Source organism: Pteropus medius, unplaced genomic scaffold (assembly GCF_902729225.1).
Source record: "Pteropus medius unplaced genomic scaffold, Ma_sr-lr_union100, whole genome shotgun sequence".
NCBI lineage: Eukaryota > Metazoa > Chordata > Mammalia > Chiroptera > Pteropodidae > Pteropus > Pteropus medius.
In genome coordinates this window covers 1,739,093-1,766,087 of record NW_024352789.1, presented here as the reverse complement: position 1 = coordinate 1,766,087, position 26,995 = coordinate 1,739,093, and the positions used below count along the sequence as shown (strand labels likewise).

The following is a 26,995-nucleotide window of genomic DNA, read 5'->3' as shown; positions in this document are numbered from 1 at the left end:
TTCCTTCCTTCCTTCCTTCCTTCCTTCCTTCCTTCCTTCCTTCCTTCCTTCCTTCCTTCCTTCCTTTCGGATTTCTGCTCACGTGCCAACCCCGGTCGTCCTACCTAAATCAGCAGACCCCCAACCTTACTTCACGTCGCCTGGCATCACCTACCAGTGTCTCATAAGATACACTTTTATTCGTTTGTCTATTTATTTTCTATTCCCTCCTCCTTTCTGTCTCCCCGAGGGGACAGGAGCTTTGCGTTTTTGTGTCTCGCTCTCCCAGACGCTCGGCGAGTCTGTGAAATGAATGCCCGAGTCGTGAACGTTTAACAAGTAGGTGGTCTCAGGGGTCCACGGGGGACCCGTCAGCATGGCAGGGGTGCGTTGCGATTCAGTCTGGGGGCCATGGGCACGGAAAGATAAAAAGCGCACAGACGCTGTCAAGAACTTGTCAAGGGTACATTTATTAGCTCTCGCTCTGCTCGGGGGCCCGGCTGGGGAAAGCGCCTCGGAGCGCACTACTCTTTGTGGATGTTAACGTGGGCGGTCTTCAGCACCTGGGCCACCAGGGACGCGAACTCATTAAAGTTGACCTGCCCATCTCGATCAGCATCCAGCTCCTGGAATATCTTGTCAATGGTGGGTTGATCTTTGGTGTTCTAGGGGAGGGGGCAGCAGAGACAGCGAGCTCAGACTCTCCCCGCCCCCCTTCTCCAGGCCCCTCGTCCCTCGAGGCTCAGCGGAGGGAGGCCCAGGAATATTGATCCAGTAGCCAAAACGGCTGTTGGAGAATCAAGTGCGACGGAGCAGAAGACTGAGAGAAGCGCGGTGGAGCCGCCCTGGAGTCCCCCACGCCTCGGCCAGCCCCGGGCGGAGGGAGATGCTCTGTAGCAGGGAACCCGACCCCCTCCCCGCCCCGCCTGTCTCCACTGAGGCCTGAAACAGCTCCAGCCGGAGATGACAGGACAGGGCGAGTCACTGAGAGAGAGGAATGGGGCCCGCCCAACCACAAGGGGAGAACAGCCTCGGGTGCCGGACCTGGAGCCGAACCCGCCCTCGTCCCTCCATCGCCCCGCAGGCCTGGCCAGTGCCCCCGACTGCGCCGGCCTACCTTGATCGTGGTGGCGAGCTCCTTTGTGATCAGCTGCTTCAGCTCCCCCTTGGAGAGGGTGTCAAAGTTTCCCACCCTGACCGAGTACTGGTGGAAGATGTTGATGATGCCCTCCAGGTATTCCTCCAGCTTGGTCATCTTCCCGGTCTGAGTTAACCTTCGCTGCGGGGACACGAGGGAGGTCTAAGGCACCCTCCCCCACCGCGCTCGCCTCTCTTTCTGCCTCAAAGCCTGGAGGAGGGGGGACTCCCCGACGGCGGCTTTGTGACCTCTCTGCTCTGTGTCCGATCCATGGGGAACGCCTCGTTGGTGGATTGGACGGAGAGGAAGTCTCTCTAAGGTTCAAGAGGATCAGGCTCGAGGCCAGTGTTCTGTGTCCCCACGCCTCCTGGGCAATGCGGCCCAGAGTGCGTTGCTCACTCAGGCTCGCCTGGGAAGGGGCCTGTGATTGCCCGGAAGGCCGTCCCCTGGCCACGGTTCCCCTATAGACACTCATCATCCCCCCGACCTTCACCCTCCCCGAGTCCTGAGACTAGGTCTATGTAACCCAGCGAGAGCTGGTCTCCTTGGGTCGAAAATGCAGCCGGCCCTTCGCGTCGTAAGGTGCGTGAGTGTCTAATCACTACGTTGTACGCCTGAAGCTAATTTAATATTGTGTGTCAACTGTAATCGAAAATTAAAATTGAAAATGTTTAAATGCAGTCAGCCCAGAGGAGTCCCAGCAAGCTGAGGGTTGTGGCTTCCAGCAGCCTGCATCGGGGCCACCTACAGCCAGCACCCTGGGTCCCCCCCGCCCCCCCGCTCCCCACAGGCTCGGCTGGAGAAGGGACGCTTACCTGCAATGCACAGGTGTGGAGCTGTAGCAAGAAGTCAGCACTGGTGCCGGCCCCGGGTCCAGGAGGCTTTTATTAGGCGCTCCCGCCTTCGCCGAGTGAGGAAACCCTGATTCACCGTCTGAGGCAATCTCCGGACGGCGCTCTGTTCCGCAAAAGCAGCTCCAGCCCTGTGGCTTCGGCTGCAACCGCGGGAGCTGAGGTTGCACCCATCGACCCCACTCAACCCCAGCCGCCCCCACCCACGCACGGCCCGGGCGGGGACCAGCCTGCAGGTCCAGCTCCGGCCCCTGCTTCCTAATCCAGGGCTAGAGGGACAGGGCCACTGCCTGGGTGGCTCTGCCTGGAATAAAGGGCAGGGAGAGGCGCTTGCAGCGCGTCTGTCACAGCAAAGAAAATTATGGCAAAACCGCCAAGGTGAACGAACACGTAAGCCTGGGGCAGGTGTGAAACCAGGGAAATCTGAACAAAGTGTGAGACTTAGTTAATAATCGGGCACCGAGAGTGGTTCCTGAATTGCGACGCGTGTCCCTCGCCAGCGTGAGGTGTTCCTAATACGGGAACCGCATCCAGGAACCTTCCATGTTATCTCGATTTTTCTCTAATTCGAAAACCGTTCTGAAAAATAAAGCCCGCGTTTTTTTTGTGTTTGTTTTTTTCCGGCGAGGCGACCCTTGGTCGACCTCACAGATTGCAAGGACCTTGTCATCTTATAATCCTTTATTTTATTTATTTGTTTATTTTTACGCCGACAGCACCTGGTCTTCCTCGGTGGTCTCCCATCCAAGTCCTGACCAGGCCCGACCCTGCTGAGCTTCCGAGATCAGACGGGATCCGGCGTGCTCGGGGTGGCACGGCCATAGACGAAGTACGTGTTTTTAAAACCGAGCGTGCCCTGGGCACTCGCAGCGTGCCGGACGCTGCTCTGCACGCCCCTCGCCTGGGTCTCCGGCCGGCCCCACAGGCGACAGGCCGTCCGGCAGGGGAAGGGAGGGGTCTGGACAGAAGCATAATTTTTAGACGTAGACAATCTTCTCTGGGGCCCTGATATATTTCTCCCGGTTTTTTTTCAGATGCAGTCAATTCTTGACCGATCTTTTTAAAAATTCTTTTATCTTTGAACCTCTTCCTTCCCCGGGAAGCGGGGCAGGGTCAGCTCAGGGCCCTGGGGCAAGCCCTTGACCTCTGCATCTGGGTGGTCCTCTTATTGGCCTCGTTTATGGCCTCGTTTAGCTCCCGGGTCAGGTCGCCATGAGGCTCAGCTGTGACCCTTGGTGAGGAAGGGCTTGAAGACAGGCAAGCGTGAGGTTCAAACTTGTTTTTCTTTCGCCCTTACCCACGATTGTCACGAACGTACGACAGGAGTGCGAGTCACTGACAACGGGACGTGGGGGACGCGGGGTCCGTGGGGGCTCTGCCCGTCCTGCTCGAGTTTCCGTAAACCTGCAACTTCCTCTAAAAAATAATCCATGGCTTTATTTTTAAAAAAATACTGCTGCATCCAAAGTCACTACGGACAAATAGCGATAGCGTACCACACAAGAGACAAACTTCTCTAGTAAATTTTGAGCCAAATCGATACAGATTTGCTTTCGCAGCTCCCCGAATAAAGTCGTCAAAATACGGTGACAACAGCGGAGAACTTAGCTCATGAGAAAACATTTTAACTATTGAAAACATGAATCCGTTCTAACTCTTGGAACCCGACTGGAAACAGATGCGTGCTCTAAGGCGGGAGAGACGCCGTCCCCTTCAGGAGACGGGCGCTGGACGTGACCCTGGAACCATCCTGACAAGCACATCGAGGTGACTGCAAAGGGTCGCTGTGAATCCACCGTGAAGAAACGGTGGGTTAAGCCGGCAAATCAGAGTGAAGGGTCCGTGGGAGATTCTTGTGCTATGCTTGCAGCTGTTCCGTAAGTTTGGAATTCTATCAAACTAAAGTACATCGAATCAAAATTACATCGAAATTAAAAGTTACCCTAAGAAAGTACTACTCGTGGCTACCGTGTTGCTCTGTTAATCACAGTCAAGACGTGGGGGTGGGGGGCACAGCAGAGTCGAAGGCAGGGCGGGGTGGCCGGATGGGGCGGGGCGGCAGCCCACCAAAGCGGCTTCGCCCCCAGGTCAGCCCCGAGTCTGCCCTTGCAGGGGCACCCTCTCTAAAGCCCGCCTCCCCAGGCAAACGAGGACAGAGGAAACAAAGGTGACATCGCTTGGAAGGCTGGGAGAGTCTGGGCCGGAGGTGGGGAGGGAGCCTGGGACCGGCCCTGGCCTCTGAGTCATGATGAGGGAGGGGGGCCCATGTGGGTTCTCCTCTCCCTCCCCCCAACCCCCGCCCCGGGCACACGCCTCCCAGCCCTGTATTTGCCAACCGCTGCTGGGGAGGCCACCGTGACCAGGACAGACATTGTCCTAACCCCGCCGAGCTTACAGTCTGGGGAGGGTCCGTCTGAAGAGGCGCCTGGCGAGGCGGGGGCGGGGGAGGTGTCAGGGCAAGGGACCCGCAGGCCTGGCTTCTTGTTTCAACTAAGTACATATAGGCTTCACCCTCAGTTCTAGAAAGAGCTACCAAGGTGGATGAGGGTGATCACGACGAAGGCACCAAGGCGAGGAGCGGTTATCGAGGCCTCCGCGATGAAACCTGTTCGAGTCTAGCCCGGGGACCTCCGTCCAATCCCACAGACCCCCGCTCCCATGCTTTGGTTTGGTCAGCCCTGTTACCATGGCAACTTGGTCTGAAAGCAGCGGGGGGGCCCCCCGTCCCCCACGGGCACCCCTGAGGCCTGGATGGGACCAGACCACCCTGCAGCCCTAACACGGCACAGACGGGCTTCAGAGGCCACGCCTCCAGCCACGGGAGGCAGCTGTCCCCTCGCGTGGAAGCGCAGCAGACCCCAGCAACGGAGCAAGGAAGCCCAGGGTGATCCGGCAGCTCAGGGGTGGGGAGGCCGCAGGAGGAGGAGCTGGGCAGGTAGGTGCATGAGCGACGGGCAAGGGAAACGAGACGGTGAGGTGGGGTTCCACCCCGAACCCGTGAATCATGTCACGACGGTATTCCGGGTTCCATGCCGCTTGCGCAGCACCGTGGCCGCTCTGTTCCTCCAGGTCAGTCAACGGGGTGGGACGAGGCTGAGCTCACCCGGGCAGTCGGGTCTGGCGAAGGCGGTCCAGGACGCCGCTTCCTCTTCCTCTCTCAGTGAAAACACCTGTTTCTTCCCAGCTTCGTCGAGGTGTAATCGATTTACGGAAAGTGCACGGTCGGAAGAGTTTGGACACATGCGACCCGTGTCCCGCCTCTGCCGTAATCAGCACAGCCGTCACCTCCAGAGCTGCCCACGTCCCTCCGCTACGCTCGTTTCTCTGTGGTGAGAACACTTCGCATGACATCAACCCCCTTTGAGCAGCGTGTAAGTGCACAATCCTGGCAAACTCCAGGCGCCATGAGGACCAGCAGGTGTCCAGAACTTACTCATCTGTGTAACTGTCACTTTACACCCACTAAACAGTAATGGTCACGAGACAAGTCTTGAAACAAACCTATCCGTAGCACGTAAGTTTATCATGAGATGAAATAAAACCATAAATAAAACCTGTGCATTTACAGATGCCTTCAGGCTCCTGGACAGACACCAGGTGGCTGGCAAATACCCCAGAGAGCAGAGAAGGAAAATAAGGAACGTTTTATTGGCTGGAGGAGGTAATCGTCTGAGGGCCCCAGGCGAGCCTGCCAAGCGCTTCGAGAATGATGTCCTAGCATCTCTCCCTCAGTCTCTGAGTCTCTGAAGACACTGACCCCCTTCCAGGAGGAGGAGAGGCTGGCCCACAGCGCCCGGGTGCACGGGGCTGGGAGCGAGGCCACCTGTGGCTCCGAGCCAACCCTCGGGGGGGCAGCAGGGCCAGTGAGGTGGCTGACAGGAGATGACGTGCCGGCCTCCGGGCAGCAGGTGTCCCAGAGAGGCCTGGGAACTTGGCAGGAGAGCATGTGAGCAGCAGGCATCTGAGAAGGGAGGGCGACGCCCCGCGGGGCCTCCACGGGTGCGTGCGGGGAGCACGTCCACCACCGTGGGGTGGGGAGGAAGCCAGGCCCTGCGTGCCCAGAGCTGTGAAGAGCTCTGTGGCCCCAGGGGATTTCCTAGGAACTTGGAGAGACGGCCAGTGCTGCTAGGTCCTGCGCCCCACAGCCCCCGGAAAAGGGGCCAGAGCCCAAGGGAGCGTGGGGCAGGCCCGGCCAGGCTGAGGCGCCGTCACACAGGGGCCTGCGCTCAGGGATTCCGGCTTCATGCGGTCCCTGAGGCCAGCTCCAGAAGGGGAGGGGACGGCTCTCGTCCAAAGCACGAGGGACACAGCGTGCCCGAGAAGGAGGCTAAGGGCCCAGGCACCAGGCCGGGACCCCGAGAACCGCCAGCGCCTCGTCCAGCGGGACCTGCTGACGCTCCGAAGGTCCAGGAGGGGCTGCTTCTGAGACAGCCCTGAGGGTCTTGAAACGATGGGAATGGCCACCCTTTCGCTCCACCCGTGGGACAGACGGCCACTTTGCCGTGACCGAGCCCATCCCACGAGCCTGCCTTTACATCCCCGAGAGCCGGGCTGGCGAGCACAGGAGGGGCGGGCACCCAGAGGGGAGTCGGCCTGCACCCCACCTCAGGGGACGAGGACAGCAAGCCCGCTTCCCCAGCAGGCAGGCGGGGCCCCCACCCCAGCCTGCGGGACCGCAGAACTGGGGAAGCCCGTGACCCGGCAGGCGAGCGCCCCATGGGTGAAGACGTGGTCTGGGGGTCCGCCCACACTGTGCCTAGATCTAAGTGACCGCTCCACTGGCTCGGAGCCTGAAATGAGCTGTTCAGCCCCAGGCCCAGCAGAGACTCCACTGGAGCCAGGGGCAGGCGCCCAGCTCCGACGGTGGGCACCCAGTTTTGTGGGCCCGCGGGAGTGATCACCACACCACGGGGCTCCCGGTGCCCCAGGATGAACCCCCTGCCCCTTGCAGTGAGCTGCTTTCCAGTACGACACCATGACTCGCTCTCACAGGACGGATTTTGGAAAAAGCTGACTATCTTCAGAAAGGCAAAACACTTTAATTGGGTGACTAGTGTGGTATGTGTACTTTATCTCAATAAAACTGTTGAGTTTTGTTTTTTTTTTTCTAAAAAGGACTGCAGAGACTTTTGGGGGCCAGGAGGGCTTATAACAGAGACCGCCCCCCCACACACACATACACACACAGTGGCAGATACAATGAGCCGCTCGGCCAGCAGGAACGGCACCCTCGGTGACAGGACTGCCACACGTGTTTCCGAGCTGGCAGCGCTATTTTGCTCTGCTGGGCAATGGCATCGAGACGCCTGACCTCTGACCCCCGTGCGCAGGTAGCCGGGGCACTGCTGACCCACAGGGGGACAAGAATCACCCGGAGACAGGGGCCGAGAGAGCCGCCCCGCCCACACCCACAGCCAGGGAAAGGTCCTGAAGTCAGTTACGTGACCAAGAAGCCACAGGAACGTGAGAGCTGTCGACGGAAGCCCCTCTGCCCCTCGCCTTCCCGGTGCTTTGGACACATGCACAGGAGCGGACACGCTCCCCGGGGGACACCAGTGCCCGGTGGACCTGCGCCATCTGCAGACATGAGATGCCTGGTCTTCAGCACCAGCTCCTAGAGCAAATAGAAGCAACCGGAAAAGAGGCTGCCGCTGGCTGCGCCCCCCGTCCCCTCACCCCCGTTCACAAGAGCAGAACGGATCCCCAGACCCCCCCACCCCCCCGCCTGTGCGAGCGCTCGGCCGGGGAAGGAGACACCAGGGTTCCCCCTGGTAGGGGCTGTGGAGACGAGAAACCAACGGGGCAAACAAAACGCGCGTGGCTGTGGCGGCCGACGACGCGGCTGCTGCCTTCGGGGCTCCTCGGAAGACACCCGGCCGTCTCACGGGTCAGTCGATGCCCCCGGAACTGGACTCGCTGCTTTTTTGCGACGGTAGCTGTGACCGTATGGGGAGTTTGGTCTGTGGGGCCAGATGAGATGTCGACTGTCAAACGTGAGCGCTGGGACGAGCCGTGTCTCAAGGGCCTTGGACGGCAGAACGTCCTGGAGGAGACGGAGGCAGGTAAAGCACCTTCCGAATTTGTCACCGACTTCGTTCTCCGCGAGACCCGGAATTCATGACGGAAGAGAGAAGTACATCAAAAAGGACCTTTGCGGCCCCTGCCTCAGCGCGTGAATCCCTACGTTTCTGAGCCTTTTCCTGGAGGGGGGGACGCGGAGTGGCCGATGTCTCCGAGTCCTTGAGCGTGGCCCCTCTATCCTGCCGCGAGCTGGGCCGTCCCAGAGGCAGGAGTGGGAAAGGCCCCTCGGCCACCAGAGCAAACCCAGGGCTACCGGCCAGCGAGCGTGTCGTCCCGCAGAGATCCGAATAGCTTCACGGGAAGAACTGAGCCCCTCACGGCTTGGCCGGGGCACAGTCCCAAAAATTCTGCAAGAGGAACCGTAACTCAGAAGGACAGACAAAGCGGGTGACGAAACGCAGAGACAGGGCGGCTTCCGTCCGCCGAGAGCGGGGCGGGCTGCCGAAGGTCCGTGCCCCTGCCCCGAGCCCCCGGTTCCTGCCGCGCTTTCGCAAATCGGGGAATGGTTCTCGAGGGTCCTTCTACGGCCCCTAAGGATGGAGTGAAGTCTCCCCAACCTGGGAGGGGCCGGGAGTTGTTCCCGGAACACCTAAGAGTTTAGGGAAATCAAAATGCCAAGCCTCCTGCTCTATTGTCTGGAGGATTGCTCACACCAGGAAAAAAAAACCCGCAGCAGCCCAGGCTCTGGGGCCCGCCCGGCCTAGCGAGCCCTGGGCAGAGGGGTGCCCGGGGCAGGTTCGTTCTGACAGAACCCGGCATGAGCACAAACACTTAAGCCATGGCCATTTTGTCTTTCTCTGGGCTTGAGATGGCTTTTTTCCTTTGGCAATGACACCCCACGGGGGCCCGGTTAGTGCCTGGGGCGTCCCCTGCCTTCTTTGGCCCATTTGAAGCTGGGCTGGGTCCCCCAGGAGGCCAGAAGCGAGGCTGGGGTCTGGCTCCCAAGCAGGGCGATGGCTGAGGAGGTCCTTCCCATTGGAATAAGCTGTCTGCTCAGCTGCTGGGCGTAACCGCCCAACTCCAGGTTTCTCCATGGCCTTTAGCGTCTTTGTCACAGCCGTGAGGAGCCAGGCTGAAGCCAGGATCCCGGGCGGAGAGCCTGGCTGGAGAGGCGGGTTTCAGCAGGTCACCCTCCGGAAATCTCAGCAGGCCGATCTGCCTGGGCTGGGGAGCCTCTTCCATGGGCCCGGGGTTGCATGGGGGTTGCAAAGGGCTTCCTGCCCAGCTACTTATTTCTCAACTTCCCCTGCCCTGTTCTTCCATAGCTGAGGAAACAGGAAACCACATCACCTTGGTCTAGGCTGCGAGCCGCGTCTGCCTCTGCTCACTGGTTCCTGTCACACGCACAGTCTTGTAGCACGATCCCCAGCCGCCCCCTTCGTGGACCTGCCAGTGACACCCCCGTCACCCCTACTTCCCTCTCCCGGGAACCAGGGCCAGTGGGGCCACCGCCCCCACCGAGCCATGAACGCGGTGCCAACTGCTGCTGGCTCAGCCCCAACGAGATTCTTCTCAGCCAGTGGCCATCATTGTGGGGCAACTGCGCGAGCATGCTGGGCCATGCCCCCACGGCCCCCAGCAGGCCTCCATTTTGGCCCCCCCATATTTAGCAGGACCATTTGTGAGGGACCCCACGGTCCCCCCATGCTGACCCCCCAGCAGGACCCCATGGGCCCCCAGCAGGACCCCACAGCAGTCATACTTGTGGGACCCAGCCCCTGGCGTTTGGTCCCCAGCAGGACCCCACGGCCCCAGCAGGACCCCCAGCCCAGCAGGACCCAGAGCCCCAGCAGGCTCAGAGCCGGCAGACCCCTCGGACTTTCCACTAAAGACAAACAGACTCATCGTGGCAAATCTTCCCCAAAGACTCCGTTGGTGGCCGGTCCCACGGAGCGCTGTCGGGGAGGGTCGAGGACATGGGGGCGTGTCCCCCTACGTGCCCCGGACACACACGCACACGCGCCAGCTCTGGCCTGGCCGTACTCCCCTGTTCTGTCCCCGAACGCCCCACGGGCGTCCTGCGGCCGCGTTAACCCCGTCACCCTCTCCCGCTGCTGTTCGCCTCGGGCCGGCCACTGGCTTTCAGGTGCCCCCAGGGAGACCCACGTGGCCCCGTTGTCACAGTGCAGGGGGCACCGTGCTCCTGACAGGTGGCCTCTCTGGGGGCTGCCGGAGGAGCCTGCAGGGAAACCGAGAAGGTAGCGACTGTGTCCCTTGCGCAGCAGGCCCCGTCCCGTGTCTGGTCATTGGGCTGTCCCCTCCCGCCCATTTTACGTCCTAACTGTAATCCTGTTAGCTGACAGTAAAACCAGCTGCAATTAAAGCCTTGGTCAGGGAACAAGGGTGTGAGCTGTCACCTCTTCCTCCGTGATTAGTCTTCTACAAGCAAAAGCCGAGGGCCTGGAGTGAGTCACCTTTAGCATTAAAAGCCAGTTAATCTGAGCAGCATTTCATTGGAGGGAGGGGCTTGTTCCTGCTGAAATCCTGGGGAGTCAGTCACCTCCTCTTCAACTCTTGGGCACAAAACACTTCTGGCTTCTCCAGAGTGCCCCTCCCCCCAAGCCCCCACAGAGCGGGGTCCTCTTCAGCCCAGGCCCCCGGGGTCCCAAGCACACCATCAGCCCACAGAGGCTTGAAGGGACCCTGCTGTGCTTGTGCAGAGCTCAGCGCCTCCTGCACACACAGGGACCCGAGCCGGCCTCCGCCTCCGCGCACAGTGCACCCCCAGCTTCCCAGGAAAGCGGGGAAGGGGTGAGGGTGGCTGAAGAGGAACTCACGGGACCTTAGCAGCCCGTGTCCCCACAGAGCCTGACCACCCACAAAACAACCATGAGGGAACCACTGCCCCCCGCAGAACCCCTGAAACCCCTCAGTGGGACGTGAGCCTTAACCGTTAGGGGCCCTCGGACCCTTTGAGCATCTGAGGAAAGCCGGGAGGGATGCGCCTCTGCACACGCTCCAGACGGCTCCTGCGACTCAAGCTCCCTTCCAGGGCTGCACAGACAGGCCAAGTGAAGAACCCTGGCTTAGAGATCCTGGGACAGCCCCCCACCCCCTTTCCCATCACCAACACCCCCACCACCCCAGGGGAGACAGCGGAAAGTTCCCCAAGGCACAGCACGGACACTCGGCCCCGGGGGCCCGGGGCATGGCTTCCCCGCGGGCCAGGCTGTCACCACGGCATCCGCCATGCGGGGCAGCGACTGAGTGCCCTGCGCTCGGCGTGAGCGCCCTGGCCCGGCGGCCCCTTCCTTCCGTATTTAATCGAGTCGGGAGAGAAGAAACATTTCCGGAACCTCTAAGAAGTTACAAGTGTGGGGACAAGGGGCCCTTAGTGTCACGCACTGTGGGACTCTGAACACCCACCTACAGTCACGGCACGCACCGAATCAGCCTCTGTCGCACACGCACACACACGCACACACACACTTCTGCACAGCTACGCCCCGATTCCCCAAGGGTCATATCTGGGTGTTCACGTGTCGTTTAGAGAATGTTTCCTTTACACCCCCCTGTTCCCCGATCACCCACTTGGGGACAAGTAGGAAGATCATCAGCTATAGTGTCTTGGACATTTTAGAATCTTTAAGTCCTAGAGCCAGTGACTGAGGCCGGGGCCAGATGAGAGTCAGAAGTAGTTTGGGGGAATGGTGGGGGAGACCAGGCAAGTGGTAAGCACGGGGGACCGTGAGAGATGCAGGGTGGGGACGGCAGAGGTCTGGTTTTCTTCCCGGGGGGGTTTCCGAGCGTCTGTCCACCCCCGGGGGACCTCCCTGCATGACAGGAAAGCAAGAGACCAAGAGGAGCCTGAGGTATCAACTCCTTTATTCTCCTCCAGGGACAGCCCGGGGCCAGCCATCTGTGCTACTGGTTGTGCTCCTCCTTGTGGATGTCCTCGTGGGCCGCCACGCCCACCTTCACCACCAGCGCCAGGAACTCCTCGAAGTTGACGGCGCTGTCTTTGTTGACATCCAGCTCTTTGAACCAGGTGTCCGCATCCTTCTTCTGTCAAGAGTGAGGAGGAAGCAGAGTGTAAGGGGAGAGGCAGGGCCGTGGACCTGGGGGGCCAGCCGCGCCCCGGCCACGCCCAGCCCCTCTGCACCTTCATGTACTGAGGACACTCGGCCTCCAGCAGCTTCTTCAGGTCGTCCCTGTAGAGGGCGTGGTAGTTGCCCTTCTCCAGGGAGTACTTGTGGAAGATGTCGATGAAGTTGTTCATGGCGCTCTCCAGCTCCGTCAGCATGGTGCCCGAGGGTTCGTCCGTGCCACCTGGAAGGGGGTGCACAGCGGAACCCAGGGTGGGTTTGGGGCCTCTGCCCACGGCAGAGCGAAGACTGGGAGGTAGGCGGAAGGTCCCTGCCCCAGGTGACGGCTGCGTCCCGGCCCGCACCACCTGAGTAACTACAGCCAGCGATGGCCGCAGCTGTGACGGCAGAGGGAACACACGGATAGCAGTGCGGGAGGGGGTAGGGACACACACGCACGCACACGTGCACACGCAGTGCCTGCCAGCTCTCCCCACACCCTCACCCTCTGCCCAGGACGGGCCCAGCCTGGGAAGCAAATGCGCCCTCGCCACCGGTGCTGGGGGCCCGGCTCCTCTTTGGTCCCCAAGGGGTGCGGGGTCTTGGGCCAGACCCCCTGTGCTCTCCCCACAACCCCAGAGGCCGCTGCTCCATGCCGCCCTCCCGGGGGTAGATCAGCGGGGTCCGGCGCAGTCCCACTTACCGGGTGTCTGGGAAACAGTTGGCAGGATGTGCCGCTGAGCCGCAGCTGCTCCCTTTTATAGCGGCGGGGCGTGGCCGGCCGCCCTCGGGCCATCGGAGGCGGCTGCTCCCTCCAGGGTTGCCACAGCCCCTGGTTTCCTAACCAGGTGAGTGGGGTAATCGCTGCGGGATGAACACTTCGGCCTGTTTGGGGGAGGGGGGCGGGGGATGGCGTCTGCCGGGCAGCAGTGCCCAGCAGGCGGAACGAGGAAGAGGCCCTGGTGGGGACGCTTCTGAGCCGCTGGCATCCCCCCAGCTCGGCCACCAGGACGCGCCTCCTGAGTCCTGAGTCCCCACTGACTTGCTAATCTCGCGCTCCGAGGCCTGTCTGTGCAGAGGCGCGTCCCTCCCGGCTTTCATCAGATGCTCAAAGGGTCCGAGGGCCCCCAACGGTCAAGGCTCACGTCCCGCTGAGGGGTTTCAGGGGTTCTGCGGGGGGCAGTGGTTCCCTTATGGTTGTTGTTTTGTGGGTGGTCAGACTCTGTGGGGACGCGGGCTGCTAAGGGCCCGTGAGTTCCTCTTCAGCCGCCCTCACCCCTTCCCCCCTCTCCTGGGAAGCTGGGGGTGCACTGTGCGCGGAGGCGGAGGCCGGCTCGGGTCCCTGTGTGTGCAGGTGGCGCTGAGCTCTGCACAAGCACAGCAGGGTCCCTTCAAGCCTCTGTGGGCTGATGGTGTGCTTGGGACCCCGGGGGCCTGGGCTGAAGAGGACCCCGCTCTGTGGGGGCTTGGGGGGAGGGGCACTCTGGAGAAGCCAGAAGTGTTTTGTGCCCAAGAGTTGAAGAGGAGGTGACTGACTCCCCAGGATTTCAGCAGGAACAAGCCCCTCCCTCCAATGAAATGCTGCTCAGATTAACTGTCTTCCGAGCATTTCTCTTGCTCCAAAGCCCTTCACATCCATCCAACCCATGAGAGCCTCGGAACAGGCCTGGCGGGAAGGCGGGGCAGGGACCCGCCCAGTCCACAGAGGCAGAGCTGAGGGCAGAAGGTGAGGCGGTCACCCAGCGCCGCCCTGCACAGCACAGGCGTGTCAGCTGCCAGACCAGAGCCCGGAGCCACGGGATCCGGAGCCTGATCAGACAAGACAGTGACTGTTCTGGGAAAACCCGCCTCCTCTCTCTCCTTCCTTCACACACTCAGCAAACGTTCCCCCGGTGCTTCTCCGGGGCCTAGGCCGTCACGCCTCCCGGGGGAAGTGGACAGGAGTCGCCTCTCTTTCCGCCTGTTTCCACAGCTCTCCGTGCCTCATCGTATCAGGAACTTTATCGCTGTGCCACCTCGGGCCATTTACTTACCCTCTCTGTGCCTAGTTACCTCCGTTATTGAGTAGAGATTAAAGACAAAGTCTCCCTTCAGCCTACAGAATATGAGAAAATATCTGCAAATCATATATCTGACAAAGGGTCAGGATCCAGAATTTCCGAAGAACTACAACTCAACAACAAAAAAACAAACGACCTGGTTGAAAAACGGTCAAAGGACTTGAATAGACATTTCCCCAAAGAAGATACGCAAATAGTCCATCAGCAGATGACTAACCTTCAAAGAACTGCAGATCAAAACCACAGTGAGAGATCCACTCACGCCCACGAGAATGCCAACAAAAACAGAAAATAACGAGTGTGGAGGGGGACGTGGGGAAATCGGAACGTGCCCTGCTGGTGGGAGGGTGAGACGGGGCCGCCATGGCGAACGGGATGGCGGTGCCTGAAAAAATGGAGACCAGAATCACCAAAGAATCCAGCACTCGTACTTCTGGGTATATACACAAAACAGTTGAAAGCAGAGTCTCCAAAAAGTATTTGTGCAGCCATGTTCATAGCAGCGTTATTCGTAGGAGTCAAAAGGTGGAAGCACCCTAAGCATCCTTCCACGGATGATGCGTAAATAAAATGTGGTTTGTACACGCGGTGGAATATTATTCTGCCTTTAAAAAGGAAGGAAATTCTGACACGTGTACGAGGTGGATGAACCTCGAGGACGTTACGCTGAGTGAAATAAGCCGGACACGGAAAGACAGATGCCGTACGAACCCACTTAGGTGAGGTACCTTCAGGCGTCAAGTTCACAGAGACAGAGAGGGGGGTGGTGGTTGCCGGGGGCGGGGGCGAGTCGTGTGTTGAGGATGGCGTTTCAGGAGCAAAATGATAACAGTTGTGGAGATCGAACGTGAATGTACTTACAACTGAACCGTACACTTAAAAATGGTTAAAATGGTAAATTTAACGCTATGCGTATTTTACCACAATCAAAACGTTTTTAACTTTTAAGTGTTTCCACCTACAAATAAACAGAATCTACCTTATAATGCTGTTGTGAGGCTTAATAATAGGTGTGAGATATTTATGATTTGTGGACTTTTCTTGATATTATTACATTTTGATAAAACGTTTACACAAAAATCGCGTCAAGCGCTCAGAGCAGTGCAGAGCGAGAGGCACTATGTGAGGCCACAGCACAGTCACTGCCCCGCGGACGTCCCGGATGCTCCAGCTGGGCTGTGGGCCCCCGGGGACGCAGCCTGGATCCTCCGCCTCTGCCTCCCCGGGACCCAGCGGAGCACCTGGCACACGCAGTAGCAGCAACAACGATCAATAATAAGAACAAATAAGAGCAAAATCATAGCCGATATGTATCGGGCTTTTACCGTGGGCCAGTTCTGTTGGAAGCGCTTTATCGACATCGGTCCATTTAATTCTCAGAACAATCCTATGGGGTTTGGACTCTCGTAATTTCCGTCTCACAGATGAGGAAACTGAGGCCCCGTGACACACGACGTTTGGTGCATCGAGTGATTTAGGTGACTGATGCAGTGGTGTGACCTCACCCGCTTCCTGCCCACGCCTGGAATGCCGCCTCCGGCGAAGTCTTCCTCCCGCTTCCTGATGCAGCCCGGGCGCCATCTGCTGGCCAGCCCTGGCCAGCCCGCCCCTCCCTCCCCAACCCTGTCGCCGAGTTCATCCTTCTCTCCCGCTCCCCAAACCCCTGTGCCCCCAACGCTTGCCCTGCTGCATTAGGATTCCTCCGTTTGTCGTTTGCCTTCCCTTTGAGACCAGGAGCCTCTTACAAGCAGAAACCACATCACGGCCCTAGGGCCTGGCACATAGTAGATGCTCAGTTAATATTTATTGGGGGGGTGGGTAAGCGGATGTGGAATTGAACGCTTGGTCTCTCTCGTCTCCAGTGCAGAAATTCCTGTTATCATACCAGCCACCTTCGATCATCTTTGGAACAGGCAGGAGATATAGATCTGCCACCCAAATGCAGTCTAACTCCCTCGGCGAGCGATTCGTCAACCTCTTGACAGGAAAACGGCGCTGTTTCTGATGCACGACATGACACATTTTCGACCCATGGTCGAGCGCTTATTCACCAGGCCCTCTCCTGTGTGACCTAAGCCCGTGGAGCACGTCAGAGTCACAGCGTTTGGCGCCCACCGACCCCGTGAAGTGAGTCACACAGGTACAATTATCCGTGTGTGACAGAGGGGGAAACCGAGGCACAGGGAGTGAGTTACTCAAGCTTCTTCTTACGGGCACGTCTCCTGCCTCGTCCTGGTGCTGCGGTGCCAAAGAGCAGACATCGGAACAAGGAAGCTGGCTTCTCTGGGACTGCCCTTGGCATTTGCTGGCCAGCCCGGGGCGGAGCCCTCTGTCAGTGGGCACAACGAGGGACTGGTGGGGATGACGTCTTCCCAGACCCTGACCTCTGGGAGACGGCTCTCTTAAAGCACCCTCTGAGACGGTCCCTCGGGGCAGCTTTATTCTTCCAGAGAGTAAGGAAAATAGTTTCCAGGTCCAGTGAAGGAGACACAAGGCACACACGAGCCCTGACCTCCCCCTGCGACGGCGTGCTCGTCAGGGGCATGCTGGCCCGCACAGGCCAGAACCGTGGCCCCCAGAGGCGCGCCCCCCGTCACACCCACGGAGGCTGCCAGGGGCCAGGAGGCAGGCCAGTTGCCCTGGGGGAGAGGATGTCCTGGGGCATTGGGCAAGCACGTCGGGGGAAGGCAGGGCCTGCAATCCTGCTGTCGGACGTGGGGTAACCCGGGGGGAGCGGAACCTGGCTCTGTTTTCAGGAAAGAGCTCGGTCCTGTCTGTGTCCCAACAGACCTGAGCCGGCCCGGCCTGGCCTGAGGAAGTGAGGACAGCGCGGGCAGGGCCGTGGGGAAACCCCCGCTGGGCAGAGCGCCCCAGTGCTCAAAGGCCTGCAAAGATGGGCAAGCGGAACCGTCCCCTGGGCCTGGGGACGGGCGGCTGGGTCACCGGCCAACCGCCTCCCTGCCTCTAACGAGAGGGAGGGGCCCATGGGGGCAGCAGAGAGCCTGTCGTGGTCAGATTCCCACCGATTCCTGCATCTCATGCTCCAGCACCACGGAGCACGCACCGCACGCTGGCCCTGGGCCCCGTGGGATGAGGAGGTGGCAAGACGCAGCCCCTGGCCCGGCGGAGGACGCAGACAGCGAGCCCGACCAGGGGGCAGCAGGACACGCACCTCCACGGTGGGGTTCAGGCCCCATGAGTGCAGAAGGTCCACAGGGGATGGCTGGGGGCCCAGCCGAGTCCCAAAGGGCAAACACTGGCAAGTGTGGGAGGGATGGCGAGCGGGACCCGGCCCAGGGAGCAGCCAGACGAAACCCAGCTTCAGAGCTTGACGGGTGAGGGTTCAGCCCGCGGCACCCAGACCCAGCTGCGGGAGGGCCCCAAACCAAGTCCCTTAAACCAGCCCCCTCCCCGCCATCTGCATGGCCCATCGTTCCCTTCAAATGCATCGTTTCTGCCACACTAAGCTCAGGACACGGGTTTCCAGACCTTCCTCAGAGAAAAAAGCCACCAAGATGAGCCCCACAGAGCGTAAGGACGGGGGACCGGGGGACCCTCCCTCCCGGAGAGATTCTGCGTAGGAAGACGGGACAGAGACAGGGCGGGGGCAGGTCCTGCTGGGAGGGGCCAGGGACCCCAGGAGGACGCGGCTCGGCTCCGTGAGTCACAAGCAGCCCCGAGTCAGAGTAACACCCACGCCCATCATCATTTTTTATTAGTAAAATCAGACCCAACCCTTCTCGCCTCCAGGAAGACTTCCCTGATTGACAGTCACCCTCATCACTCTTCCCCACGACAGACTGGATCGTTGGCTTTGCCCTTGTCTCGGTCTCTGACTCAGCACGGGCTAAACCCACCTCACGGTCCTCCCTCCCAGACTGGCCCTGACGCCCACCACCCTCGTCAGCTGCCAGCACCGTCCCCCCTGCATCCTGGCCCCTCCCCGGCTGCTCCGCCTTTGGGCACCGGTGCGTTGGGGATCTCCCCCGGGGTCGGGAACCTTCACACGCAGCGCGTGTGCCTCTGCCCCCGGCCCCTGTCCCATCGTGCATGTGTAGTTAATGAGTGACCAGAACATCACTCATTGAGGACCAGCTCCCCGAAGAAGAGATTCCTCCCTCTGGGCTGAAGGCGGAGGGCAGGGGCTGTCTCCCGCTCAGACGGCGGCTCCGGGGGGACCCCGTACCTGGGCGACCGAATCATCCCCTTCCCTAACCGTGAACTGAGACACCGGAAACTGTTGTGAAGCTGCTTTATTCTCCTCCCTCGCACGGTCCTCCCCACGGACACGCACGCGTGTGCGCACGCCCGTGGGGCGCACACGGGCGCACGGCGGAGCCGCAGCGGCCGGCCCCGGGGGAGGCTGCCGCGCCCCCTTTAGTAGAGTCTGCGCTGGGCACAGCAGTGGGCGCACAGCTGTCGGTGGTACTGCAGGTGGCAGTCCCTCAGCAGCCTGCCCAGGACGTACAGGAACTCGTCAAAGGAGAGCTGGTTGTCCTTGTCCTTGTCTGCTGCCCGGAACAGCTCGCTGATGAAGTACGGCTCCCTCCGGCCCTGAGGAAGGGCGGGCGATCAGCCGCCGCCCAGGCCCTTGGCCCTGCGCAGACGGCCAGGCTCTCCGGCGCCCGCTGGCGGGGTGCCGGGGCCGGGGGCCATGAGTGGCCCCACCTGCCAGGGGCTTGCCGGAAACGGCTCCTCACTCAGTGGCCAGGGCACCATGTGCTGCTGAATCAGACACAACGGGCAGAGGGGTGCGGGGCACCCGGGCCTGGGCCGCATGGGGCAGGCAGACAAGACAGACGGTGTAGACGGGGCACCGCTGGCTGGTGGCCACCTGGCCGCAGCTGCAGAGCAGGCCTGAGCACCTGGCCACCTGCCGGCACTGCTTACGCCTGTCCGCCCCGACGATCAGCAAGCCCCCCCGCGGGGACCGCCCAGCCTGGGGGCTTCACGCCAGCAGCTCCTCAGGGCGGAGCCCACCTGCCCTTGTGTCTACATCGCCAGCTCCACGGCGGGGCCAGCGCCGGGCGGCGTCAGCTGTCAGCATGCTGGGGCACCTGCCAGGGATTATTTATGACACCACGTCCCCTAGGGAGGGTGCAGAACGAGGGAGAGGACAAAGCCGTGGGCCCTGGGGCCGTCCAGGGTGTCCCACAACGGGCGGCCCTGAGGCCTGGGGACGGCGAGGAGAGGAAAGGCCCGTGCGCAGGGCAGGGGCAGAGCTGTCCCCGCGGGAAGCCAGACGGGACGGAACAAACAGGTCTGCGGTTGGGATGGAGTTTCGGGGATCGGCAAGGCTTGGGCTGGTGCGGGGCCACGCAGGCAGCCTCAGGGGACAAGGCTGGCCGCGCACCCTGCCCGCGGCACTGCCCCCCCGGGGGACGTCCTCCCATCCGCCCCCACGACCGCCCAGCGCTCCACCGCCCCGAGCCCAGACCCGCTCACCAGGCTGCCCAGGAAGCGGGGCGCGTTGTCTTCCAGCAGAGCCCTCAGCTCCCGCAGGGACAGCGTCTCCACGTCCCCCTCCCGGGCCGCGTACCGGTGGTAGCAGCGGACCAGCTGGACGAGGGATTCCTCCACGGGGGTGTCCGTCATGGCGGCCAGGCCCCAGCAGGGACAGGGGCAACTCTGGGGGTGCGGTGGGGGAGCAGCTGGGGGCAGGGGGAATCTGGGAGGGCAGAGCAGCACCTCGTCTGGGCCAGGCCCCCGCAGGGGGCCCGTCCATCGAGAACCTTCCCCCCCTTCCCGCCCTTCGTCTGACCCCTCACAGGCTTGGCCCAGCATCCTTGTCCCCAGGAGGCTCTGCTACGAACTCTCAGGACACTGGCTCTGTCCCCTCCCTGAGACCACAGGCTTCAGATGACAGGAGCTGTGCTCTCCTCCCCGACCCTGCTCGGACCCAGCGTCGTCCACCCACCCTCACGACTCTCCTGGGAGAGGTGCTGACCTGTCGCGTGGGGCAGAGGCCGCTCCGAATGCAGCTGCAGCCTGCGGCGTGTCCGAGAGGCCGGCCAGCACTCGGCAGGGAGACAGATGTGTGAGCAGGGTTCCCGCCACCACGTCCCACGTCCTGCCCTTCCTGGGTGCCTCCGATGATGGCAGCCAGGCTGGCGCCTTTCACAGGCTCATCAGCAGTGGCCGGGCCTTAATTGCATCCCTGAGATGACATCACACGGCGTTGGTTTCCTACAATTATCTCCATGACACTGAGGGCCACCTTCCCCCCGAGCCTGACCGGAAGCATCTCAGGGCCACACGGGGTCACGTCGCCCGTCTCCTGGCCTCAGAGCTCGTCTCCCAGCTCCCACTCGGGGGTCAGACGCACAACTACAACACGACTTTCTCGAGGGCCCTCCCTCAGCTGGTGAACCCCCGAACTTCACAGTCACGAAGCACATCCATCCATCCATCCGACGGGTGTCCCCAAGCACCCACAGTGCACCAGGCCTCCCGAGGCAATGTGAGGAGGAGCTGGGGCCGGCTCACGGGGTGGGATGAGCCGAGGGAGAGTCATGCACCGGGAACGGCGCACCCTGGTCACCCAGGAAGGAACATCTGCCTGGGGGGTCGAGGAAGAGTTCCTCAGAGGGTGGGCGTCGAGGTGGGACCCGAAGAAAAGATCTTGCCGCAAGGAGAAGCGTGGGGGACCAGCACCCCACACAGAGGAAGCAGCGGGGCCGAGGCCCGGCGGGACGAAAGCGGGTGGCCTGCCAGGCGGACAGAGTCCACGGGGCTCAGGCGAGCAGTTGGGAGAAACGGGGCTGGGGAGGAGGGCGGAGACAGAACGCGAGGGCCCTGTGTTCCTGGCGAGAGCCACGACCTTGTCCTGTGCCCAGGAAGATGGCAGGGAGGACCGCAGGGCGTTGGGTGATGGGCGGCGGCTGAGAGGGAAGCGGTGGGGACAGCTCCGTTGTCAAGAAATGACCGACTGCCATGTTTCCGGAAGAGGCCTTGCTGCAAGCGAGGCCAGATGTGCAGGCCTGGCCACCTGCGCCGCGGCCACCTGGGCCTCTGAGAGACAGGTGAACTGCCTCCCCCTTGTCAAGCCTCCTGTCAGCCAGCCTTTCCACCCCACCCCACGCGTCTCCCCGGGGAGGGGCCGTGTGGGCTGCTTGGTGCGTCTCCCAGAAGGGGGCACCAAAGGACAGGCCATCGAGCCCGAGGGTGCCTGAGCCCCAGGACGTCTGCGAGAAAGACAGCGGTAGCTCAAGTCAAACCTTTCCCAGTCTACGGGGCGAGCCTCCACCTGCCCAGCGTCGTGGCTTCCTCGACAAGGACGTGGTTCATCGATTCACTAAAATGAAAACATGGCTCAAATTTCTGAAAGGGAAAACAGGCCGAGGTCGAGTCACGGAGAAGCTGTCGAACACCTTCGATTCGGCCACCATCCCCTGGGAATTTACCCCCCGAAAGGAATTCAATAGAAGTTAAAAGCAATAAATAGGAAAACATTCACCTCTGCGACATCTATAGCCAAGAAACAAAATTAAAAACCTAGAAACCAGCTAATGAAGTGATTTGGCACGCCAGCGTGACCTTGGACAATTGCTTGATGATAACTCGTCACTCAGAAGAAACTCCATTTTTGACCCGTAGCTTTTTGGGGGGAGGCAGTCATATCGTACCTCCCTTCACCCTACCGATCAAGGACAAAAACGATCCCCCCACACGGTCGCAACGCCCCGTGACTCAGTGGGATTTAGCCCAGGGACGCAAGGAGGGTCCCACATATGTGAGATAATCCGTCAGCAAAATGAAACAAAAAACTCCACACGATCCTCTCAATAGATGCGGAAAGGCGTTTGACAAAGTTCAACACCCATTCACGATTAAAACTCTCAACAAAATGGTACAGAATCATCTTATCTCAACCCAGTAAAGGCCATAGGCGAAAAGCGCACAGGTCATCTCATGATCGACGGGGAAAAACACTGAAAGCTTTGCCTCTAAGATCTGGCACAGGTCAAGGATGCCTACCCTTGCTGCTTCTTTCCAACATAGTACAGGAAGTCCCAGCTTGAGAAATTAGATAAGAAAGAGATAAAAGTCATCCACAAAGAAAAGAAATGAATAAAATTATCTCCATTTGCAGACGGTATGATCGTACACATAGAAAACCCTAAAGACTCAACAACAACAAAATTATTATAAATAATAAACGATTCCACATATAAAATAAACATATAAAATCATCGAACGTCTATACACAAACAACAAATTATCCAAAAGAGAAATCGAGAAAACAATCACATTCACAACAGCAACGAGAATAAAATACTCAGGAAATAACCAAAGAAGTGAAAGAATTGTACACGAAAATTATAAAAGCATTGATGAAGGAAATTTTAAAATACACAATAAAGGGAAGACATTCTCTGTTCATGGTTTGGAAGAATTAATATTGTTAAAATATCCATACTACCCAAAGCGACCTACAGATTCAATGCAATCCCTATCAATGGCTTTCTTTACAGAAATAGAAAAACAATCCCAAAATTCATATAAAATTAGAAAAGACCCTGAATAGCCAAAGCAATCTTGGGTAAGAAGAACAAAGCTAGAGGCCTCATACTTGCTTATTTCAAAATTCATTACAAAACTACAGTATTCGAAACAGCATGGTACAGGCATAAAAACAGACACGTAGACCAATGGAACGGAATAGAGAGCCCAGAAATAAATCCACGCGTAGACGGTCAACTGACCTTTGATGAGGACACCAAGAAAAGATGAGAAAAGGGTGCTCTTCACCTGGACGGTCACCTGTGTCCTGTATCACAGCTTCTCATAAACTGGAAAATGTCAACAGGTGTTTCCCTGAGCTCTGTGAGCCACTTCAATAAGTGGCTTTGGGAAAACTCGACATCCACAAGCAGAAGAATAAAATCGGACCCCAACCTCACACCACATAAAAAACCAACTCAGAATGGATTAAAGGTTTAAATATAAGACCCAGAACCGTGAAACTAATGGAAGAGAACGAGGGGACAGCTCCTTGTCCCTGGTCTGGGCAATGATGTTTTTGAACGTGGACACTAAAATCGAAGGCATTAAAAGCAAAGATACACGAATGGGGTTATGTTAAATTTAAAGGCTTCTGCACAGCAAAGCTAGCCAGGGACAGAGCAGAAAGGCAACCAACAGAATGAGGGAAAATATTTTCAGACCACGTATGTGATGAGGTGTTATTATCCCAAATATATAAATAACTCGTACGACTCAATAGCAATTTAATGCACATGAATCTGAAATGACGTTTCTCAAAAAAGGCGTACGGGTGGCCAACGGGTATATCGCAAAGGTGTTCTCCTTCCCTCGTCAGAAAAACAAAACGTAAGTGTTGGCGAGGACGTGGAGAAAAGCAAATCCCTGCGTGTTCCTGGAGGACGGACAAACGGCTCAGGACGCCCGGGAGAACGGAGGAAAAGCAGAGGGTCCCTCCACTGCGACCACAGCGCCATCGCCCAGCCGCGGGGAGAGCACGAGCTCCTCGGCCGGGTCTCCCGGAGCGAGTGCACGCGCGCCCGCGAAAACGCGCGACGTCACCTCACAGGTACACGGAAAAGCCCGGAAGGTCCCAAGGCGACGAGTAGACGAAGAAATCTCCTGAGACACGAGACAACGTCTTCGAGTGCTGAGGGCAGGGCAGGCGGACTTCCTAAACAGGACAGAGGACACGCCAGTCCCACAGGGCGTGGCGCGGCCACTGGGGCTCAGAAACGGCCCGGAGGGGCCCAACCAGCGTCCCCCGTGGGCCACAGCGGTGTCCCCAGCAGCTTCTCCCTCGGGGACCTCTCCCCACTCCAGACCCACCCACAGAGTGTCAGGAAAGTGGCTTTTCGTCTCCCACTGATTCGGGCCCTTCTCCGATGCGTTCATGAAGCTGGGTGACAAGGTCCCCGGTGGTGAGACACAGCGTCACTCGTCTCTGCTGTGACTGACAGAAGGAACGGCCCGGGCTCATTTCCCAAATCGAGTCTGTGGGAGAGAATTAGAGGGGAGGGGGTCGGGGGATGGGGATGGGGGGTGCATTTATTTATCCTTTGAGCCAGAGGGCTCACTAGGAAGTTCCCTACGGCGGAGCCGGTGGACGGGTGCGGGGCTCGGGCCTGGCCTGCGAGCCCAGGAGAAGGTGAGGAGGTGGTGTTGGGGCTGGCGGTGGAGGAGAGGGGCCATGGAAGCCCGAGCAGCCCTCCTGGGACCAGAGCCGGCCTATCGTCACCCTCCCTCCACGACTGCCACCCCAGCATGGCACCCGTCACTCGACCGACCAGGCCACTCAGGTCTGGGGTCCAAGATGGATGACCTAAGCTCTGGTCAGAACAGAGCCAGAATCCTGGGGGGCCCCCACCTCCCCACCTAGTGGCCGGTATCAGGTGAGGGCACGTCCGAGGCCCCACGACAAAAGACAGGGACAGGCTCGGTGGCGGGTGGGAGAGAGATGCCCTCTGCGGCTGGGCCCTGTCGGCAGGTGGGCAGAGGGCAAAGGGGCCTTGGCACGGAACCTGACCATCAGCCTGAGGACAAGCATTTAAAGAACAAGACATGTGGCCTCTGGCTGGGGACCTAAATGGAAAAGCAGAATCAATCAGTGTTTACTCCATCCCATGGCACCCGCCCCGTCCACCAGAGTAAGTGACTGGAGGTCCGTGCTCGTTGGACGTGTGAGGTGATAGAAAACCTACATAATGGTCCCTCGTTCCTGGCACAGAGCTCCTGGAACCCTTGTAATTTCCGAGGGGACAGGAGTGTCTTCTGCTCTGATGAGGAGACCCTGGGTGGGCCCCTGGGTGAGGGCTGGTCACTGAAAGAGCACGCCATGATTATAAATGGGATTTTTCAGCCCTGCCCCCCACTCTCTGGAGAAGGGAGAGGGCTGAAAATGGAGTCGATGATCGATGGTGCCCACGTGGTGAAGCCCCCCTAAAACCCCGATAGCGCGGGCTTCCGGGGACTCGTGGGCTGGCGGACACATCCACGTCAGGAGGGCGATGCACCCCAGCTCCACAAAGACAGAAGCTCCTGCTCTGGACTTTCCCAGACCTCACCCCCCACGCTCTTCACCTGGACGGTCACCTGTGTCCTTTATCACAGCCTCTCACAAACTGGAAAACGTCAGCAGGTGTTTCCCTGAGTTCTGTGAGCCACTCCCGCAAATTAATCGAACCCGAGGGGGATGAGGTCATCGGAACCTCAGTCTCTAGCCAAGTCGGACCTAAGTCATGCGTAACCTGGGGACCTACTGCTCGCGATCGGTCTGGAGTCGGGGGAGTCTCGTGGGACCGAGCCTTTCACCTGTGGGGTCTGACGCTCTCTCCACGTAGACAGCGTCAGAATAGAGTCGAATTGCAGGACATGTGGCCGGTGCCTCAGAGAACCACGTGCTGCGGGGAAAACCCCCATGTGTTTGGTGACCAGAAGCATCAGGAGTGACGCGTCCTGTGTGAAGTAAAGGAGAGACCCACGGGGAAGAAACTCGCAGCCCGGAACGGCTGGGTTTTCCCTGCTCGGGTCGGGGGGGGAGGGGGTGCTGCGGGTTTGGCCGGTTTAAGAGCTCACCTGAGACACATGCTGAGACCGGCAGACAGCTGGGCGCCCGCACGTGATAACGCCTGGGCGAGGACAGCCCGCTCGCTGGCTCTGCCTCGCGGCCTCGCCCGTCCCATGGGCGGGTCATCCCTGGGGTTCGTGCATCAGCCGGCCCCCAAGGCTAGGTTTGCTCAGCTGTGCGATCAGCCCAAGAAATGCCCAAACCAGCTTGAGCAGAAGAGCCTGCTGAGTGATCGCCTGCACCCAGCACACAGGACCCGTGAGCTGGGGCGAGAAGCTGGCGTGAGTCAGGGCCACGGAGGAGGGTCTTAAAAACGCTATTTACTCCCACAATCGTGAAGATCTCGGCCATCGAAGCAATCGCCAGGCTTTTCCACAGAGTCGCCACCCATGCCACCCAACTTTCAAACATTCCCCATCACTCAAAGAGACCTCGTTTACGGACCCCGCGGCCATTCCCCTCGCCAATCTGTATTTCTCTAACTCTCTGGCCCGAGCCCGCGGCAGCCACGCCTCCGCTCCCGCCTCTGAAGGACATTTCACGACGCGGAGGCCACGCGCCGCCGCATGCGGCCTCTCGCGACGGCCTTCTTTCATGGGCCGTAAGGCTGGCGATGATCGGACATTCTCGACGCTTCTCCCTGTCGACTTTCTCAGTTTTCCAAAATCACGCAATGCCGCCTCTCGTTACGACTTTTACCTGGGCTTGGATTACACCGCTTCTTCGATATGGGAGCAGAGATGGACGTCTTCTTTTCCAAATGGACACTGTAGTTTTCCTTAAATAACGAGAATCAAGAATAAAGTCAACTTCGACTTGAAAATCAGAACATAGATAAAGTTAAAACTTAATTATTTTCATCTTTCCCTGTTTCTGTCCACTCTGGAAAGATGATGACATCCCCACTAGGCAATTTTATGCGAAGCTCTGCGGCGGGGCGTGGGGGCGAGGTCAGAACACAAATAAACAGGAATGCAAACCTGTAAAAAAAAAAAAAAAAGGTGCACTTTGGTGCCGAATGTGAGACACCAGTGCAGCCCAGGCAGAAGGTCGGCAGCCGTGGGGGACACTCCTGTGACCGCACCCCAGGGGGACAATCTGGCCGGCTCTGCCTATGACGGGGACCCAGCAGAGCAACAAGGATGCTTGTAAATCAGAACCACGAAGTCCCCGTTGGCCAGCGAGCCTTCGTGGGGTGCCCACCCCCGCTCCAACTCACCGGTTTCAGCTAGACACCCCACCCTCGCTCGATGAGAATGGGCGGGCCAGAGCATGGCCTTGGCGACTTCGAGGGGATTCTCCACAGACGA

General features: G+C 59.5%; 3 protein-coding genes and 1 pseudogene across 3 annotated transcripts; all 4 read right to left on the bottom strand.

The window, feature by feature from the left end:
- Positions 1 to 430: 430 nt before the first annotated feature.
- LOC120592182 (protein S100-A12) lies at positions 431 to 2,086 on the bottom strand. The gene is made up of 3 exons (XM_039849749.1): positions 1,933 to 2,086; positions 1,097 to 1,258; positions 431 to 644 (listed from the first exon to the last, which is right to left on the bottom strand). The coding sequence occupies exons 2-3, from the start codon at positions 1,232 to 1,234 to the stop codon at positions 504 to 506; spliced, it is 279 nt and encodes a 92-aa protein (XP_039705683.1). The 5' UTR covers positions 1,235 to 1,258; positions 1,933 to 2,086; the 3' UTR covers positions 431 to 503.
- A 589-nt stretch (positions 2,087 to 2,675) lies between these two features.
- On the bottom strand, positions 2,676 to 2,794 carry LOC120592288 (uncharacterized; annotated as a pseudogene).
- A 9,062-nt stretch (positions 2,795 to 11,856) lies between these two features.
- On the bottom strand, positions 11,857 to 12,928 carry S100A8 (S100 calcium binding protein A8). The gene is made up of 3 exons (XM_039849780.1): positions 12,778 to 12,928; positions 12,152 to 12,318; positions 11,857 to 12,054 (listed from the first exon to the last, which is right to left on the bottom strand). Exons 2-3 carry the CDS (start codon positions 12,290 to 12,292, stop codon positions 11,914 to 11,916), a joined length of 282 nt encoding a protein of 93 aa, XP_039705714.1. The 5' UTR covers positions 12,293 to 12,318; positions 12,778 to 12,928; the 3' UTR covers positions 11,857 to 11,913.
- Positions 12,929 to 18,511: 5,583 nt separating this feature from the next.
- LOC120592228 (uncharacterized) lies at positions 18,512 to 25,704 on the bottom strand. The gene is made up of 6 exons (XM_039849821.1): positions 25,694 to 25,704; positions 24,196 to 24,286; positions 23,686 to 23,792; positions 20,082 to 20,241; positions 19,580 to 19,762; positions 18,512 to 18,688 (listed from the first exon to the last, which is right to left on the bottom strand). Exons 1-6 carry the CDS (start codon positions 25,702 to 25,704, stop codon positions 18,512 to 18,514), a joined length of 729 nt encoding a protein of 242 aa, XP_039705755.1.
- Between the last annotated feature and the right edge of the window lie 1,291 nt (positions 25,705 to 26,995).